This window comes from Bradysia coprophila, unplaced genomic scaffold, assembly GCF_014529535.1.
Source record: "Bradysia coprophila strain Holo2 unplaced genomic scaffold, BU_Bcop_v1 contig_151, whole genome shotgun sequence".
Classification (NCBI taxonomy): Eukaryota; Metazoa; Arthropoda; class Insecta; order Diptera; family Sciaridae; genus Bradysia; species Bradysia coprophila.
Genome location: NW_023503423.1, coordinates 8,504,735 through 8,522,209, shown reverse-complemented (window position 1 = coordinate 8,522,209; position 17,475 = coordinate 8,504,735). Strand labels below are relative to the sequence as shown.

Here is a 17,475-nt window from a genome sequence, read left to right as displayed (position 1 = left end):
ACACAAAAGGTCTGTTTTGTACACAAACAAAAATATTTTGTACACAAACATAACTGATTTTGTACACGGAAACCGTAACAACGTACACAGAAAACACTATTCGTACACAAAATCTTGTTAAGCTTCTAGCAATTTTTTGAATTAGCTTTACGCGATCTCAGCACATAAGTTATCAAGTGTGACAAAACAAAGAAGCTTTATCACAATGAGAGTTCTCAATTGGCTGTGTTTTTTGATTTTGAGAGATTTTTTTATTATAAACATAAATTGCATTGAGCAGCACTTTCATTCCTAGAAGTTAATAATTAACAGAACAACGGCACCAAAAAGAAGAGGTAATACAGTTAGAGAAGAGAACGTGTAATTTGTGTCTGTAGTCTTTCAAAAGTATATTTGCTTAATTCAATCTTTTGTCATTGGACTACATCTTGTTTCATACACTTTCTTTACTGTAGGATGATGTATTTTCTTTGTGCGGGGGCTCCGCCCCCCAACCCCCGCGCCTGCGGCGAGCTTTTCTTTACGCCTTGCAGGCTGCCGTACGTTCATGGGGCTCTGCCCCAAACCCCGCTAGGGGCTCTGCCCCTTAGACCCCGCAAGGGGGGCTGTACCCCCCTTGACCCCCCACTGCGGGGGCTGCCGCCCCTCGACCCCGCTTCTTTTTTTTTTTTTAAAGTTCACGGCCTGCGGCGCTGCTTTTCATGTACAATGGTTTTACCTAACATTTTTTAAATTAATAACACAATAATACAATATTTAGATTACTCATTGAAAATTTTAAATATTCAAATTCACATGTATAAGAATTCGCATTATTCCGATTCCCACAGGCCAACATTGTAATAACGTCGATGAATAAATATATTCTTCTCTCTCTCACAAAATCATCAAATTTGTGTACAAAATGATTCTTCTTTGTGTACAGAACGAACATACTGTGTACAGAACGAACTTACTGTATACAAAATGATCACTTTTGTGTACAAAATGATCACTTTTATGTACAAAATAATCATTTTTGTGTACAAAATCATGGTTTCTGTGTACACAATTGACTTTTTGTGTACAAATGTATGTTTTGTGTACAGAACGTACTTTTTGTGTACAAAAAGAAATAAACCGTAAAAGCCTATGCAAACTGTCAAGGTCTTGTTTCAAGCGGATCTTTGTGGAAAAAGTATTTCATCCAATGCGACGATGAACCCGTATAAAAACCAGTTGAACGCAAAGAGACCGGAGCACGAAGAAAAAAAGGTGCAACTGACATATGTGATTGTCATTGGAAATTATTTGTATGGTTGAATCTACGGAGAAAATCATTTTGTAAAGTAGGGTCACAACAAAAAATTCAATTTAAAATTTTTTATTTTTTCTGTTCATTCGATGACAAACTTTGTTTTCAGACTAAATTTATAATTATTTGATTGTAGTATGGCATCGGTCGACCGAAATAAACCCTTCTTAGCTCCGAATTCTTTTTCGTCCAACAAGTATGACAGCCTGGAGGTGACCTGCATTGCCTTCCACAATGTTCAGCTATTGTTAAAACATTGGCCATGTCATTATCAAATAAATTGCACAAGTGACCCTCACTGTTTCCATTCCAATTGTTCTCAGAAGTACCTACTTCACCTACACCTGCATTACCAACATTAACTCCACATACAGCACCTTCATCGGATTTAGGAACTGCGTCACTCTTAGACACCGAATTCTTCTTCATCCAACAAGTGCCACCATTGTAATTAGTCCAAGTATAATGAGTACAGCCTGGAGTAGCCACACAACGTCCACCACAGTCTTTGGCTCTTGTTAACGCATTCGCAAGATCGTTTCCAATAAACTGGCATGAAGCGGCCCAATTTTTTCCATTCCACTTAATTTCTGATGTGACTACTCCGTTTACATTAGCAGAAATAACTCCCACTTCACTTTTAACTACGACTCCACATACAGCACCTTGATCGGATCTAGGAACTGCGTCACTTTTAGACACAGCATTCTTCTTCATCCAACAAGTGCCGCCATTGTAGTTAGTCCAAGTATAATGAGTACAGCCTGGGGTAGCCACACAACGTCCGCCACAGTCTTTGGCTCTTGTTAACGCATTCGCCAGATTATTTCCAATAAATTGACATGAAACCGCCCAATTATTTCCATTCCAATTGATTTCTGATGCGACTACTCCGTTGACATTAGCAGAAATAACTCCCACTTCACTTTTAACTACAACTCCACATACAGCACCTTCATTGGATTTAGGAACTGCGTCACTCTTAGACACCGAATTCTTCTTCATCCAACAAGTGCCACCATTGTAATTAGTCCAAGTATAATGAGTACAGCGTGGAGTAGCCACACAACGTCCACCACAGTCTTTGGCTCTTGTTAACGCATTCGCTAGATCATTTCCAATAAATTGACATGAAATCGCCCAATTATTTCCATTCCAATTTATTGCGGATGTGATTGCACTTATATTAGTAGTATTAGGTCCCCCTTCACTTTTCACTACCACTCCACACACAGCACCTTGATCGGATCTCGGAACTGCGTCACTTTTAGACACCGAATTCTTCTTCATCCAACAAGTGCCGCCGTTGTGATTAGTCCAAGTATAATGAGTACAACGTGGTGTAGCCGCACAACGTCTAGCACAGTCTTCAGCACTTGTTAAAGCATTCGCTAGATCGTTTCCAACGAACTGACATGAAGCGGCCCAATTGTTCCCATTCCAATTTATTTCAGCTGCGATTACTCCACTTACATTAGCAGTAATTATCCCCCCTTCACTTTTAACTACAACTCCACACACAGCACCTTGATCGGATTTCGGAACTGCGTCAGTTTTGGACACATAATTCTTCTTCATCCAACAAGTTCCACCACTGTAATTAGTCCAAGTGTAATGAGTACAGTCTGGCGTAGCCGCACAACGTCCCCCACAGTCTTTAGCTCTTGTTAAGGCATTCGATAGATCGTTTCCAATAAACTGGCATGAAGCGGCCCAATTATTTCCATTCCAATTGATTGCGGATGTGATTACTCCACTTAAATTAGCAGTGATAACTCCCCCTTCACTTATCAGAGCAATTCCACATACAGCACCTTCATCGGATATTGGAACTGCGTCACTTATAGTCACCAAATTCTCCTTCATCCAACAAGTGCCACCATTATAATTAGTCCAAGTATAATGAGTACAGCCTGGAGTAGCCGCACAACGTCCACCACAGTCTTCAGCTCTTGTTAAAGCATTCGCTATATCGTTTCCAAGAAACTGGCATGAAGCGGCCCAATTATTTCCATTCCAATTGATTTCGGATGCAATTGTTCCACTTACATTAGCAACACTATCAATAATAATTCCTCCTACAGCATCAGTAACTAGTCCTTCTGCAGTACCGTTAAAAGCTGCAGTAATAGCTCTATCTACACTACCAACAATAACTCCACATACAGCACCTTGATCGAATTTTGGAACAGCGTTGTTTTTAGACACAGAATTCTTTTTCATCCAACAAGTTCCACCATTGTTATTGGTCCAAGTATAATGTGTACAGCCTACAGTAGATGCACAACGGTCCGCACAGTCTTTTCCTGTACTTAATGAATTTTTAAGATCATTTCCAGGGAAATCACACGAAGTGGCCCAATTTCCATTCCAATTGATGCAATGTGCTATAGTTGTTGTAGCCAATAAAGTTGCAACAACACAGAACATTTCGACTTAGTTAAATTTTTAATTTGTGAGCACAGGTAAATTATTTTTGTCGCCTGGTCACTTCGCAGTATCTTCACCAATATTTCGATTCTTTTAAATTCAAACTAATATAAAAATGCAATTCTAGTAGCGAGCGGTACTAGAAGTTAGATAGAATTTCGTTTAGAAAACAGTGTGTAAAAACTAATACTCGTAATTAACAAGTAACAATTAGAACTGAACGTATTTCATGGAAGTAAATCCCTTTTTATAGAGCATTTCTTATGTACCAATGAACCTATGTAATGATAGCCTTGATGTTGTACACATTTTGCAATAAATATTTAATGTTGGCTATGATTATGTGTTCAATTACCTGTATCATCGCAAGAACATAATATTAATGCATTTGGAACATCTTTTAATGAGTCTTTTAAGCTGAGGATTTGATAAATTTTATCATATTCGTGACAATATCGAATTACCTATATTCCATATTCAATTTATATAGCGGCTTCATCAACAACATTCATCCTTATTTTGAGCTGATTCTGCAAAATAATATCGAATTACATTATCATGACAAAAGAAGTAGAATAATTGTGCTGGAAAAATTGTCGATCCGGTTAATTATTTCCACAAAATGGTAAATAGTACATTACGTTCGTGCGTCTAAATGTTTATTTTAACGAGATTAAAGTCCGACCCGAGTAGAATACAAGCATTTGTAAAAGGAATTGAGTAACTGCATATAAATAACAGCATTCACAAATAGGAAATTAGCATTCATGCATTCTTGAGTGTTTTTGACACTGGAATTGATCCTGAGAGACTAGTTATGCCAACCAACGTAATGTTGGTGGCTTGTAATGTTCTCAAACGTGCGAGAAAAAAAATAGATGTTATGAATGGTGTAGGCTATAACAAACCTCCGTTAGTCTTTAGAGACCCCAAAAATCGCGCGTGAGCAATAAAACAGTATTTTACTCACTATGCCGCTGGAAAACAACTCATTACTTCTTTGCCATGGGCGTTAGGGTGACATAAACTGGATTGTGACCCTTGCTGCAACCCACACAAAAGAAAACATTTCATTAAAAGGCGTAATCTACTATTATTATAAGCTGCATGATGCGTTCAATCGAGTGTGTTTTTATCACACGCGGTATAATGGAATATTATTTAAACATGTAAACACCAAAGATGTGGTGTTTTGACATCTTGATGATTGTGTACTGTAATGGAAGCGAGTAATTAACGGCTGATTAACCAAATTCCATGTCGCATTGGAGATGATACCACAGGAAATGTGCAAACATCCATAGATTGTTTTTAGACATTATTAACAATATTGTAAAGCAGAAAATGGCTGCACTATACCTATTGATATGGGTGCCTTAAAATGTCTAGTCCCAGACACGTTGCAATGAGTATCAATAAAGTCTTTTCGCAATTCCGGTCCATAATCATCACCTTTCCATGGATCCATTTAATGTCGTTTTGAAGGTATTTATTTCACAGTGCGTTTTTGATTTTTTTTCGCACTTGGGCTTTTTCCCCTTTTTTTCGCACGCTACAGACCTTTAAGAAAGACTAAAGTTTATAAATAAAAACTTTGCACAAACCAGGATTTGAACACCCAACACCAAAATTCTTCCAAACACCAAGCAACGACCATAGCCATTCGGTTAAAGAGTCACACAATTATTCAGAACGTATTGTTGAAGCGTACATACTAAGCATTGACTACTTGATTTTATTTAGCACGTCTCTATACATCACATTGCAATGTGTATATAGTGCAGGTTGCTTGATCGTTCAAATGAATTCATGTTTGCATGTGAATGTTTGGTAGAAATTTTGGTAATATTTTGCATTGGAAAGGTGATTATGGTCCGAAATTGCGAAAAACGTTGTATCTACCACGGTAGGTATGCCGGTATTTTTTCGCACACGACGTCTTGTCGACCTCGGCTTCGCCTCGGGTCGACAATCGACATCTAGTGCGAAAAAATACCTTCATACCTACCTTGGTAGATAAATAACTATTAAAACATGGCTGAAAGTATATACTCCCAAATGCGCAGCAATGATTCAAAAACGACTGTAATAAGAAACGATGAAATCGAAGGATGAAATACCACAGGAAGTGGGCAAACTAACATGCCAAAGGCATCAGCATTTTTAGGCCTCATTTAAAACATAACATTCCTGCGTTACCTACTGATGTGGATTGGATGGCTTTGAAAACATGAGCCACAGTACTGCTCCTAGCATGAACACTGAGTTAATATGAGCTACCCGAGCGAAAAAAAATGACAGAAAAAGTATTAAAACGTATATGAGAATATCCTTACACATACTGCAGGGTATACATACCCTTTTTTCGACTTAAGCCCATATAAAATACGTATATGGCAGTATATGAAATTTCAGTATAACACCATATGGGTAATTCCATGGTTAGTTGCGTTACAAATTTCGTTAACTGTGAGTCATAAAGTTAATTGTGCTGGCTATGTTTTGCGGTAACAAATCAGTCTATAAATTTTCTAATACTCAGGAGACACAGTGCTTTCATACCAACAAGAATTGGAATTTTTAGCCTGCGAAGTCTGACTTGTGTGATCGCAAAAGTCGGCGGTTAGTTGCGTTACACGTTTATGACTTTTCGAAATATTTTCAGCAAATAAAAACTGATTTCGGTAAACTTTTTTTCCCTGAAAGCTATGGTCAAGACGCGCAGTTTAAGCCCAATATGAGGTTGGTAACCCAAAATTTGGGGGAGATATGTCTAAAAAAGTGATATTTTTCGGAGGTCATAAATAGCCAGAAATATTTTTTTTTCACAATTGGTGGTTGTTACCCCACAGAAAATGTTGTTTCGACTAAAAACCGTTTAAAAAAATGGTTACAAAATTTTTCGAGATAATCTCGACGAGTTAAAATTCGAGGATGACTTTTATCACCACTGGGAAGCTGTTGTCACCTACTTTACTCACCCAACTAACCTGATTGACTCAAAGTTATTTTTCTCGTGAAGTCATATGCTGCAGCTTTCGAATGACACCGATCTTCAGTTTTTATTTGAAAAAATGTAATTTCGGCAACGTTTGGGTCGAAGTGATTTTACCTTACTTCGAAGCAGAATGAACCAAAAATCTTCAAAAAATTTAATTTCGTGTCATTTGGAGCAATTGTGGAATTATATGGTCCACATCTACAGGAAAACAAATTTACAAAAATCATTTGAGATTTATTGAGAATATCTCGGAATGTCGAATACAAACAAACACTTTTTGGTCATGTCTCCCCGAGACCGCATTTTACAATAACCTCATATTGGTGTCAAACTACGCGTCTTGTCAATAGCTTTCAGCAAAAAAAAAGTTTAGTGAAATCGGTTCAGGTTTCGTGAAATAAACTAGAATTTTCAAAAATTTTCTGAAAACAAGCATACATTTTTATGGTTGTATCTCCCCGAGATTTTTGGCCACCGACGTAATATGGGTCAACAGCTTTCAAGGAAAAAAAAGTTTGCCGAAATCGCATTTCAATTGGTGAAAATATTTCGAACAGTCACAAATGAGCTGGAATTACCCATATACGTTTATATCCGTAATCAGTATATCTCCATACACTAATTTCTTCTAATCATTTCTTTTGTAATAAAATTCTGATTTAATTTTATTTAATTTTTGAAGAAATGAAATACGTTTCAAGGAAATGAGTGTACGTGTACAGTCTTGCCTCGCCCAAAAGATCTTACCTCATCAACGGTTCCTCTTTAATAAACCAATGCAACACGCTTCAAGTCAATCCAAAATGGCGACTAAATCATTGGAAATTATGAAACAAATTCTACTTTTCAGTGTCATATTATCTGCTAATTCCTAAGACCTAACAAGATACAGAAGATATCCTAGCGGGAGAAACAATACACAGAGACCTAACGAGAAAAGATCCTACACAGACACCTAACGAGAAATGAACCTACACCGAGACCTAACTATATAGAAATCAACAATAATGTGAAAGCGATAAGTAGAATTTGTTTCATGAATTTACTAATGATTCAATTTAAAATGTTAAGGTGAATATTGCTCTTACCTCGTAAAATTCATGTGACAGATATGTTGCCCCGACAAAAGCTCATCATAGACTGATTGTTACATTAGTAAGTACACAAACGTATTTGATTAAATGCTGGTCACAGTATAAAACCTTATATGTTTAAATACTGATAGCAGTATATAAACGTATATATCATACGCTGAATGCTAACAGTATATCAACATATCCTTACTTATACTGAAAAAATACGTATATGCTTATACGTTTTGAGTCATTTTTTTCGCTCGGGACCGCTGAGGATTGTTTTTAAATAAAGCTTGTCTCAAAATTTAACCGACGATGCTACATAAATATCTACTACAAGCCCAAACTAACGCAATAACGCACTAACCTATAAACAGAAAAGCTTAAAGCTTTCAAGTTTATCATGAAAGCGATAAACTCTTTCTCTTCCCCAGTCAAAATTGTTGTTAGGGAAACGATTTTTTATTAGTTTTGGAGTTCAAATTTCGATTTATATCGTAAAATCAAGGTTGACAGCGGTTGCCATCGATAATAAATAAAGTTTCATTGAAATATGTACGAGTGACTTTCAACTGAAATTTGGGATTTCTCATCGAAGGGTTTAGAGGACATTGATTCAAGCTCTAAAAGCACGTGTAACTGATTTGCAACCTTCATTCTTCACGGTTAAATCGAAGTTTGATGAGTTAATTTCAATCATAAAATTTGCTCAGATTAGAAGGAACGAACGATTAAATGGTATTCTAAAAAATTTTTTATGTGAATATCATATAATATAAGATGTCACGTAGTGTTGGAGGTGCTGGTGACATTTTTAAAATGTATTTTCCTCCTCTAAGAAAGATACTTAGCTTTGTCTTGCTTGATATTTTGTTTGCTACCACCTTTACAAGTAAGCGAATTAGTTGAACGTAAAGAAATTCACTTACTACGACTGTTGCAACTATGTCGCGACCTCATTATGGATCACTAAAATGACGAAACATAGCTAATAACTTTGCTGCAATACAGAACTTTAGTTGAAGAATCAACTGTGCTGAAATAATTGAAATGATAAAAATCGTACCATGAAGTGACTATCTGAACTAAATACTTTGCACTGATGTTTATACGTATTTTATGATCAATGGAATCGTAGTACATATCTACTACGCGATTTCGTACAAATTATGCTAAATGTCTACCACTCACTATACTGTATACAAACATACCTATACCATCTACCCCAACCCAACCATCGATAGAGTTTTTCCTTTTATTTTTCCAATTGTGTATACGTTTGAGGTTCATGCTAAGGAAATGTTCATCAGTCTTCAGTCGAATGCGGTTGGTATAATATGGTTTAAAATGGTGCAATTGGATACAGTGATAAAGAAAGTAATTTTTGTGTTCTCGATGAAGTAACTGATAGTCAAATTTGAGTTAGTGAACATTTCAATTTGGAAATGAAACGAAATCAATTGGTGAAAGTAGTTAACACTAGTTTAACTACTGTGAAAATGTCCAATCGCATCAGGCTGTGAACACAGGACAATTGAGTTAGTTTATTGAACCAATCAAAGAATTATTCAGTGTGAACCAGAATCAGTCATCATCTAACCTCCTTGCATACCAAGTGCCAGACTGCATCTGTTAAGATATAGATATTGTGATTGAGAATATGAGTACTCCAAAGTGGATACCAAAATTGAACGAGGAAGTGGTCAAATTGTTTGAACAGACCAGAAATCTGGAACGTGATTTTCGCGTCCTAGGTAAAAAATTTACAACCGACATCAATTTGGATTTGCCCGACTTTTATGTAAGCCATTTCTTTTACACTTCAAAATTGATTCCTTTTCCCTTTCTCCTTAATTTATCATTTAGTTACATGAGACATGAAATTATATTTTAACGCCATTCGAAATGCCATAGTAACGACTGTAAACACCTGCAATAATACTATATTCGAATGGCGAAAACAACGAAAAACGGAAAATAGGCCAAATCCAGTGAATATGTGACTCCATATGGATATCACGCTATAACCTTGATATTGGCATATTATAACCTTAGACAGATAGTTCGGAGTTGTTGACAGAAATAAGCAAGGAAAGTGAGAGTTTGTTTGAATCGATATACACGGTCGGCGAAATGAACATGCCAGACAGAATTCTGTTTTTATTGTGAAAATTTCACATATAGATTTTCATTCAAGCCCAGCACACGAAGGTTAACAATCAGGGCTGATACGAACAGCGTAAAAGTTTGGAATGTTTGGTCATGGTCATATATGAGAAGACTGCTAATGTTGTTGTGAGTGATTAAAGCTCATCAGTTAAAGTAAAAAGCTTAATTTTTTTATGAGACACAATGGTTGTATCAACGCCCTTTAAACCAAATCTTTGCCGTGCTTAGCCAATACACCTAATCGCATTTGTGCCTTTGCATGTGAGAGCTTTGAGCTTCATTTGTATTCCAGTTAAATATATTCCACTTTTCCAATGATATCCAAAAAAAAGTTCAAAGCTTTCGAAAGCTCAATAAAGCACACAAACAATACGATCTCACCTAATCTGTTGACGGGAAAGTTTGAATTTCGCCGAAAAAACCAGGAGTCAAATTCATCGGGATAATTCTGTCTGGAGTAAATTGAGTGACTGAACCGCCTATAGTTGATAGTTCAGCTTACTGTGAATGTAATCCCATCACAATCTCTTAGCCAGACCACATCTTTCACAATAGTTTTCCACAGGAATTTGGGCAACTAGTTTCACAAAGCAAGAAGTGTTTCGAAATCAGTGAACAACTGCAGTGTCAGCTAATGAAACTAGCTGCAATGTCATCAAATAAGAAAGTGGAGCGTAGTCCATACAAGGTGTTACAATCGAAAAAAGCCACAATGTGCCGACATAATTTAAAAAGGCGACATTTTCAACTGATTTTCGTCATAAACAGGATGGTAGGATCTTTAACAATTAAATTACTGTTAAGTATCCAAATCAATGAACTTTTATCTTTAAATCGAAGATCAAACTGATGTTGGGAAATTCGTTTGAATCGGATATTGTCATAGACGGAGCATTGCTTCTATGTTCATTGCATAACGGAAGTGTGGAGATGACCAAACAAAACTTGAAAGCTGTTAGTGGTGCTCAAGTCTGTAGCAACTCATTTCCGATACTTTTACTGTCTCCGAAGAAAATTGATGTTGGCATGATACTGCAGGTATTCGTCATTATTAGGATCGGTGAACGATTTTACATAGATAAATTCCCAAGATAATCTCCAAACAACGAAGTGAAAACTGCTGCCTCACACTTATCCAATGCCTCCTGGCCACCTGTAGACCAGAATTAAATGCAAACACAGAGTCCGACACAAGCAGTGTTGAAATTCTCAAAGCTTTAACTTTCCACCTGGCATCACCGTTACAGAAGCCACAGTCGGCAGATGTGCAACGGACAACTAGCCAAAACGAGTCTCAAAACGATCGATCTAAAAGCGCACCTCCGCCGTCTGATACGAACAAATTGAGTAGTGAAATCGCAGCTCCAGCAGTTTTGAGTGATTCCGAGTGTAATGTAAGCAGAGCTTTTCCGATTTAGCAACAATCAGTGTCAAGTGACGTGTGATTGTTACAGGATCCAGCGATCAAATTCTTTGACAAAATGGCAAGTGAGTTGAACAATCATGGGAACGTTGAGAGCTTGTTTCAGAACGATGACGACACGGATGAATTGCTGGAACAGCTAATTGCGAACGAAGAGAACTACATCGCTAACATTTTACTGAAATGCTTGAAATTCTGTCCAAGTTCGTTCGGTGCATGATTCAAACATATTTTATTGATACGTCGCTAACACGTTTCATTGCACAGACAAACAACCCTCGAAAGCGGAAGTCATTAAATGGGTAAATCGGGGCACAAGCAAATTATGGGCCCAAGTCGGTAGCACTTTAGAGCACATTGTGCTTTGGTGGAGCGATGCACCATTAGCTTGTCGTCCAGTTGCGTGTGCAAGATATTTACGGGACTGGTTGTTGATCATTCAGCCTGAAGGTTGCATTAAAATTGGTCAAATTTCTCCATTCAATTTCGGTTTTCTCTGATCAGATGCTCCAGAACCGATTTTATCCACATTACGAGGATTGGGTGAAACGTTGACCGTGTACGTAACAGGCACTACATGGGACAAGCAATTCCGTTTAACCCTCGTTTCGTCGGTACTTCCAGTGAATTACAATTTTGACAATACGGAATTTCATTGCGCTAATGATCGGGTAAGGAATGTGTGGCGTCAACGCACATCAAGCATGAGAGGTCTAAATGAAAGTCTAAATAGACTGAAACTGGAGAGTGTATCATACAAACGTAAAACTCTGTAAAAACATTTTCATGTAAAACAGAGTACTTTCTGCAGCTGACCACTGGATCACTCATGCTTGAAATGCGTTGGTGGTGTGCGTATGGTATTCATACAGTTATTTTGCCAAAAGAATAATTTGGACGACACAATGACTAGGATAAAGTAACTGGGCGAAATATTTTTCCGACCTCTTTTCAGTTGGACGGTACCACCACAGGCCGTTTGTGGAGTGAATTATTGTTTAGTTTGACAACATTTTGTAACAGTTGCGATCAAAAAGGAACAATACCCAACGAACTGCCAATCGTGGAACAAATTCCTATTTTACATAGATTAGGTGATTTGAAGACAATGTGTCCATAGAGGAAAGTCTCTGGTTGGATGCTTAATCTTTTGGAAGACTGGACAGATAAATCATCTTCTAAAGATTGGACTAAAATTTTCTAATCTTTCCAATATTTAAACCCAAAATTGTAAAAGTTTTCCCATTCCAACTCGCGATTTTCCTTTATTTTTTCACCGAACGCATTCCAATGACGAACAAAAAAATTAATTCCAATAAATAGATCACTCCGTCCATACGATGCGGCTTTGGGCAGCATATAAAGCAAAAGAACTCTGTACGGAGTGGAATATGAAAATGTTTTTCAAAGTCGTTTACAACGATGTGAATCATTGCTTGGAGCAGCTGAAAGAATTACGTGTACCGGAATTAGTACCGGCCGATTCATTTGAAGTATTGGTGCAGGTGTGTGTCGCTTTGCGAGCTAAGCTTGTATCGGAAATCAAGGTTAATGTAAACAAATTGAAGGTTGGACTCTGCTGTACAGGTTTTCTCGTCACATTTAACATCAAAAACATTTTTTTCCAGCAAACTTATGGGGAATGCATTGATGTATTGGCTTCGATATGTCAGACTATAAGCCTAGCAACGCTAACACTTTGTTTTCCCAGTCCCAAGTTATGGCAGTCGGATTTATTACAAGAAAATGCCAACGAATACGTGACCTATTATTTGAGTAAACTTTATTAGCAAATTCGTTCGTAGTCGTTCGTCCCTTCACATAAATCTATATAATCTCCACACAGATCAACTGTATCTACCAGTACTACAAGCAACACATATTTTAGATATCTTGAGTTTGATACTGAAACTGTTATGCGAAGCTTGGTTGGATCACATTTACATGAGGAAAATAAAATTCAGGTAATGCCACGACATCCCGATGAAAATGATAGTTCGAGAAAAGAAAATATTTTGTCTCTTTCCGCCTGTTAGTCGACCCGGTGCAATGAATTTGCTGAAAGATTTTGATGGTGTTTCCCTATGGATTCTGTCGTGCAATGACGTTCAGAAAGAGCATGTTGAGATCTTGGCTAGGCACGAGGTGCTGCGCATGTGCGAAGGAGTGGGGAAAATCTTACTCAGAAAGCCTGACGAAGTGATTTCAATGATGTCGGAAATCAAATTGACGAGAACGACAAATGGTATGGAACAAGTTCTGTTTTCTCTTTAGCATCCTTCATTTGCTGTCCCATTTAGAACATTTTCGTTCCATGTATGTGTGCCCCACGGAAAGCATTCTTAACATAAATACGTAGCACTGCTCCAAGCATTAACACTAAGTCTAAGTAAACGTCAAAAGCACATCAGGAATGCGTGACTCCTGTCGTAACTAGAAAATACATGATTTTATCAGCCTATCAGCCACCAAATAATGTCTATGTTAATCCTACAAGCAACTTGAACTGTTATTTTGACACGTGCAGTTGTATGCCTCGTCCTCGGCTCGCGTATACGCGCCCAACAAATTGTCAAAATAACAGCTCATAAACACAGTTGTGAGTTCAGCTCGTATCACAAAATTGATCGCTCATGTAATGATTCATTACTAATGAATTACTTCTTCATTAAAGTTAAACAGTCAGAAACAGTTGTCTCTTATTGATCGATAAATTTTTGTGTCTATTTGAAATTAGAAGACGAAGAAGAACGAGCACCATTGCCTCCAGAAATGTTTGTTCCCAATCAACAGCGATGGTTGGAATTGAGAGCGAGAAATACTAAGTCGAAATATTGCTTGTGCTTGTGCAATGACACGAAAACCATCATTGAAGAGTAATAAGGCCCGATTCCAGTCGACAAAAATCTTTGAAATTCTATTAGATTTAATCTCGAATTTTCTTATTCATTGGTTTTGGTAGAATAAATTTTATTAAAGTTAACTGTGCCGGGTGTTTTCTTTCATTGGAGTGCCACGGTGTGTAAAACAGTGGAAGTTAGGAAAACCAACCAAACACACAATTTATGACTAAGGTAATTGAGGTGGAAGATGCAACATTGTATGGAAAAGACACAAGCTTTGGTGGTATAGGTGGAACGAAAACGAGACAACAATAGTTGAACTTGTCAATAATTTCCTATTTATTCTTCTAGATTAATAATGCTGACGTCCCAACATGGCGTGAGTACGATAATAGTGCATTACGTACCTGTTTGGAAATTTTTACTTCGCCGAGTGAGAGTAATAGTATGTTACAGCTACGTGAAGTATATAACGAGACGTATTATATTCTACTACACATGCGAGAGTGTGTTTGTGCAAAGGCCAAGAAATATTCATTCCCTATACTGACATATGTGATGTTCATTCCTTGTATCGTCACTACATTTACACCAATACACTCTCGCTCGTATAGTAAAATACCAATTTATGCCACTCAGTATCATAATATGCGAAATTTGCAAACTTTAGATGCCTCTGTGGCAGAAAACGTTGTATGCAACTCGATGTAAAGTACTTTATTAGGCTAAGGATGTTTATTTTGACACACAGCCACACACATCTAGAGCCTTATAAAGTACTTTGCACCTCGATTGCATTAATAACTATTTCACACAATTAAGTACCAACTTACTAACCTCCCTTTCGGCAAAATATAAATCTCCAAACAAGGACGCAATGTACTATTACTTACAAAGCAATACGAAAGTGAGTTTTAATGCTAGTGTCATTCATGTAATGACTTACTTCCGCGGGATGCTGCTGCTGCAAGGATATTTTATTATTTTTTTTGAATTAAACTTTTCTTTTCTACTTAAAATGTATTTCGGATGCTGGACCAAGAAAGTCGCGAATTAAATTATTGGTGATTTCAGATTCTTCTTGTTGTAAGAAATGTCCGGCATTCGGAATTACCGTGACACGCATTTTTGGATACTCTTTAGCGGTAGCATTCAATGATAGCTGCGACATGTACGGATCTTTTCCACCTAAAATGTACATTCCATTTTTCCCGTCTAGGTCATCATTATCACCGTCGATCTCAACAAAGTCAAGCTTTCCCTTCTTCAGCGAAAAATTCGCACGATAATAGTTTAATCCAGCCGTTAATGCACCTGTTGAACATTTCGGGAATGAATCATTTGTGGGTCTTGTGAAACAGATCGAAAGCTTTCGTACCCGGTTGCGAAAAGACATATTTGTAGACATCAAGATCTTCGTTTTTGTAAAATAGCGAGAGGAAGGCATAATCATTGACCTGCAATATTGATTCAGCGACACCTCGGCTCAGGAACACTAAAATATAAGATGACTTATTGCGCTGGTCCGTTGATTCGTCAAGAAGCTGCTTGAACACTTTCCGAGGTGGAGCTCCCATCAAAATATATTTGTACACCATATGCCGATTTCTGGCGATAAATGCGGATGCAATTAAAGTGCCCCAGTCATGACTCACAAGCACACATTTCTTACGATCTAAACATTGAGATATTCAATAAGCTTTTCCATATTGTCGTCTCCTTCGCTCACTCACTCAAATACTTAATAAGGGCTTTCAAATCTCCGATCAAACAGGGTAACACATAGTCTTTCTCTTCGGTTGATCTCTCTGACCACGCATAACCACGCATATCAATGGCAACAGTCCTGTTCATTTCATATGATCGAAGGGGGCGAAGAGTCAATACATATTTTACATGATTGTGAGCCAAAAAATAGATAAAAATTGAGGAACTGATTTACCAATAATCTTTAGAAAATTCGGGAATCTGATAACGCCATGAATACCAGAAATCGGGAAATCCATGTACGAACACCATCAACGGTTTGGTACGGTCTCCGGCTTCGACATAATGCAAACGAATACCCTACAAAAGACAAGAAAGCAGAAAGTTGAACATTATAGAACGACCGCTACCGGGCCATAGCACTGCTTCTAGCACAAACATTGATGTTTCAAACGTCGAAAAACCTTCAAATTTTGATATTTACATGTGTGCATTTGCATGGTGTGCATTTAAATACATTGTTTGTTTTAACTCACACCAAGAGAACATGGCTAGTGCCTCAAGTTGATCCTTAACGTTGTAACGTTATCGTGCGGATCTTTTGTCTTTTCGTTACAATTCGTAATATTACGAGCACGTTGCCATCTCTGTAACGTTCTCTATTTCTAAAAGTCGTTCAGGTATGCTGACACCGTAATTTTTACACAACATTACAAGTAAAAATAATATTGCTGGTGTCGTACAACCTCTGATGTCTGAAAGGAACGTGATACAGATCCTACATGAATATATCATGACTACCTCCGAATATTATCTATGTTCATTCTAGAAGCTGAGCAATGAACAACATCCCGGGCAAAATTCGCTTTGAGTTACATTAATAGTGGCAAATTTGTGTGTGCCATATTTTGGATCGAATAAAACCGCTGGTGCAGTGTTTCGTGGTTTCGGTTGCAATTCAAGCGAGGAAATGGTGGCCACACATAAAGTTAGTATTACAAATGATGAAATTCTACTTAATGGATTGACCATTTTAATGATACGTTTTAAAGTGTTGTTCTATCAATATTCACTCACAAATTGACGCGTCGCTGATATGTGTGCCTTCTTATAGCTTCTTACTTAATTAAAACAAACCTTTCTATCCGATACCTGTAGAACCATGTTAGGGTGGATCGATTTTTACCAACTTTGAAATCAACATCAGTTTTCGTTTGTAGCCTGGGCAATTTTACTGCGCTTCTGCATTTACTTTTTGTTTTCCGGACTACTTGAAAAACCTTGCTGATGTTCAAAATTCTGGAAAACCGTTAATTATTTCAGAACCAGTTTTTCGGGGATTCTTCGAATTTTCATATTCGTTTCGTGTTGAGAAATTCAAGGCTGTATTCTATTGGGTATGTCTCGCAGATGAAGATGATGATGAAGTGGTGTGTTCCCGCTTATCTAAAAAAAAAATGGGCGATCTACCCCAAAGTATTACAGCCTTTGAGAGATAAGCCTTCAATTAAAATAAATTACGATACTGTTCC

The 17,475-nt window shown here is 37.4% G+C and overlaps 2 protein-coding genes across 2 annotated transcripts; one reads left to right on the top strand and one right to left on the bottom strand.

Moving 5' to 3' along the window:
• The first annotated feature begins 9,403 nt into the window (after window positions 1–9,403).
• Window positions 9,404–14,301, top strand: LOC119074856. The gene is made up of 12 exons (XM_037181168.1): window positions 9,404–9,602; window positions 10,536–10,742; window positions 10,811–11,008; window positions 11,062–11,364; window positions 11,425–11,605; window positions 11,661–11,843; window positions 11,898–12,064; window positions 12,349–12,487; window positions 12,717–13,169; window positions 13,240–13,357; window positions 13,430–13,638; window positions 14,131–14,301. The coding sequence occupies exons 1-12, from the start codon at window positions 9,462–9,464 to the stop codon at window positions 14,271–14,273; spliced, it is 2,442 nt and encodes an 813-aa protein (XP_037037063.1). The 5' UTR covers window positions 9,404–9,461; the 3' UTR covers window positions 14,274–14,301.
• A 673-nt stretch (window positions 14,302–14,974) lies between these two features.
• Window positions 14,975–17,005, bottom strand: LOC119074857 (epoxide hydrolase 4-like). The gene is made up of 5 exons (XM_037181169.1): window positions 16,820–17,005; window positions 16,179–16,303; window positions 15,970–16,082; window positions 15,615–15,911; window positions 14,975–15,550 (listed from the first exon to the last, which is right to left on the bottom strand). Exons 1-5 carry the CDS (start codon window positions 16,973–16,975, stop codon window positions 15,246–15,248), a joined length of 996 nt encoding a protein of 331 aa, XP_037037064.1. The 5' UTR covers window positions 16,976–17,005; the 3' UTR covers window positions 14,975–15,245.
• Between the last annotated feature and the right edge of the window lie 470 nt (window positions 17,006–17,475).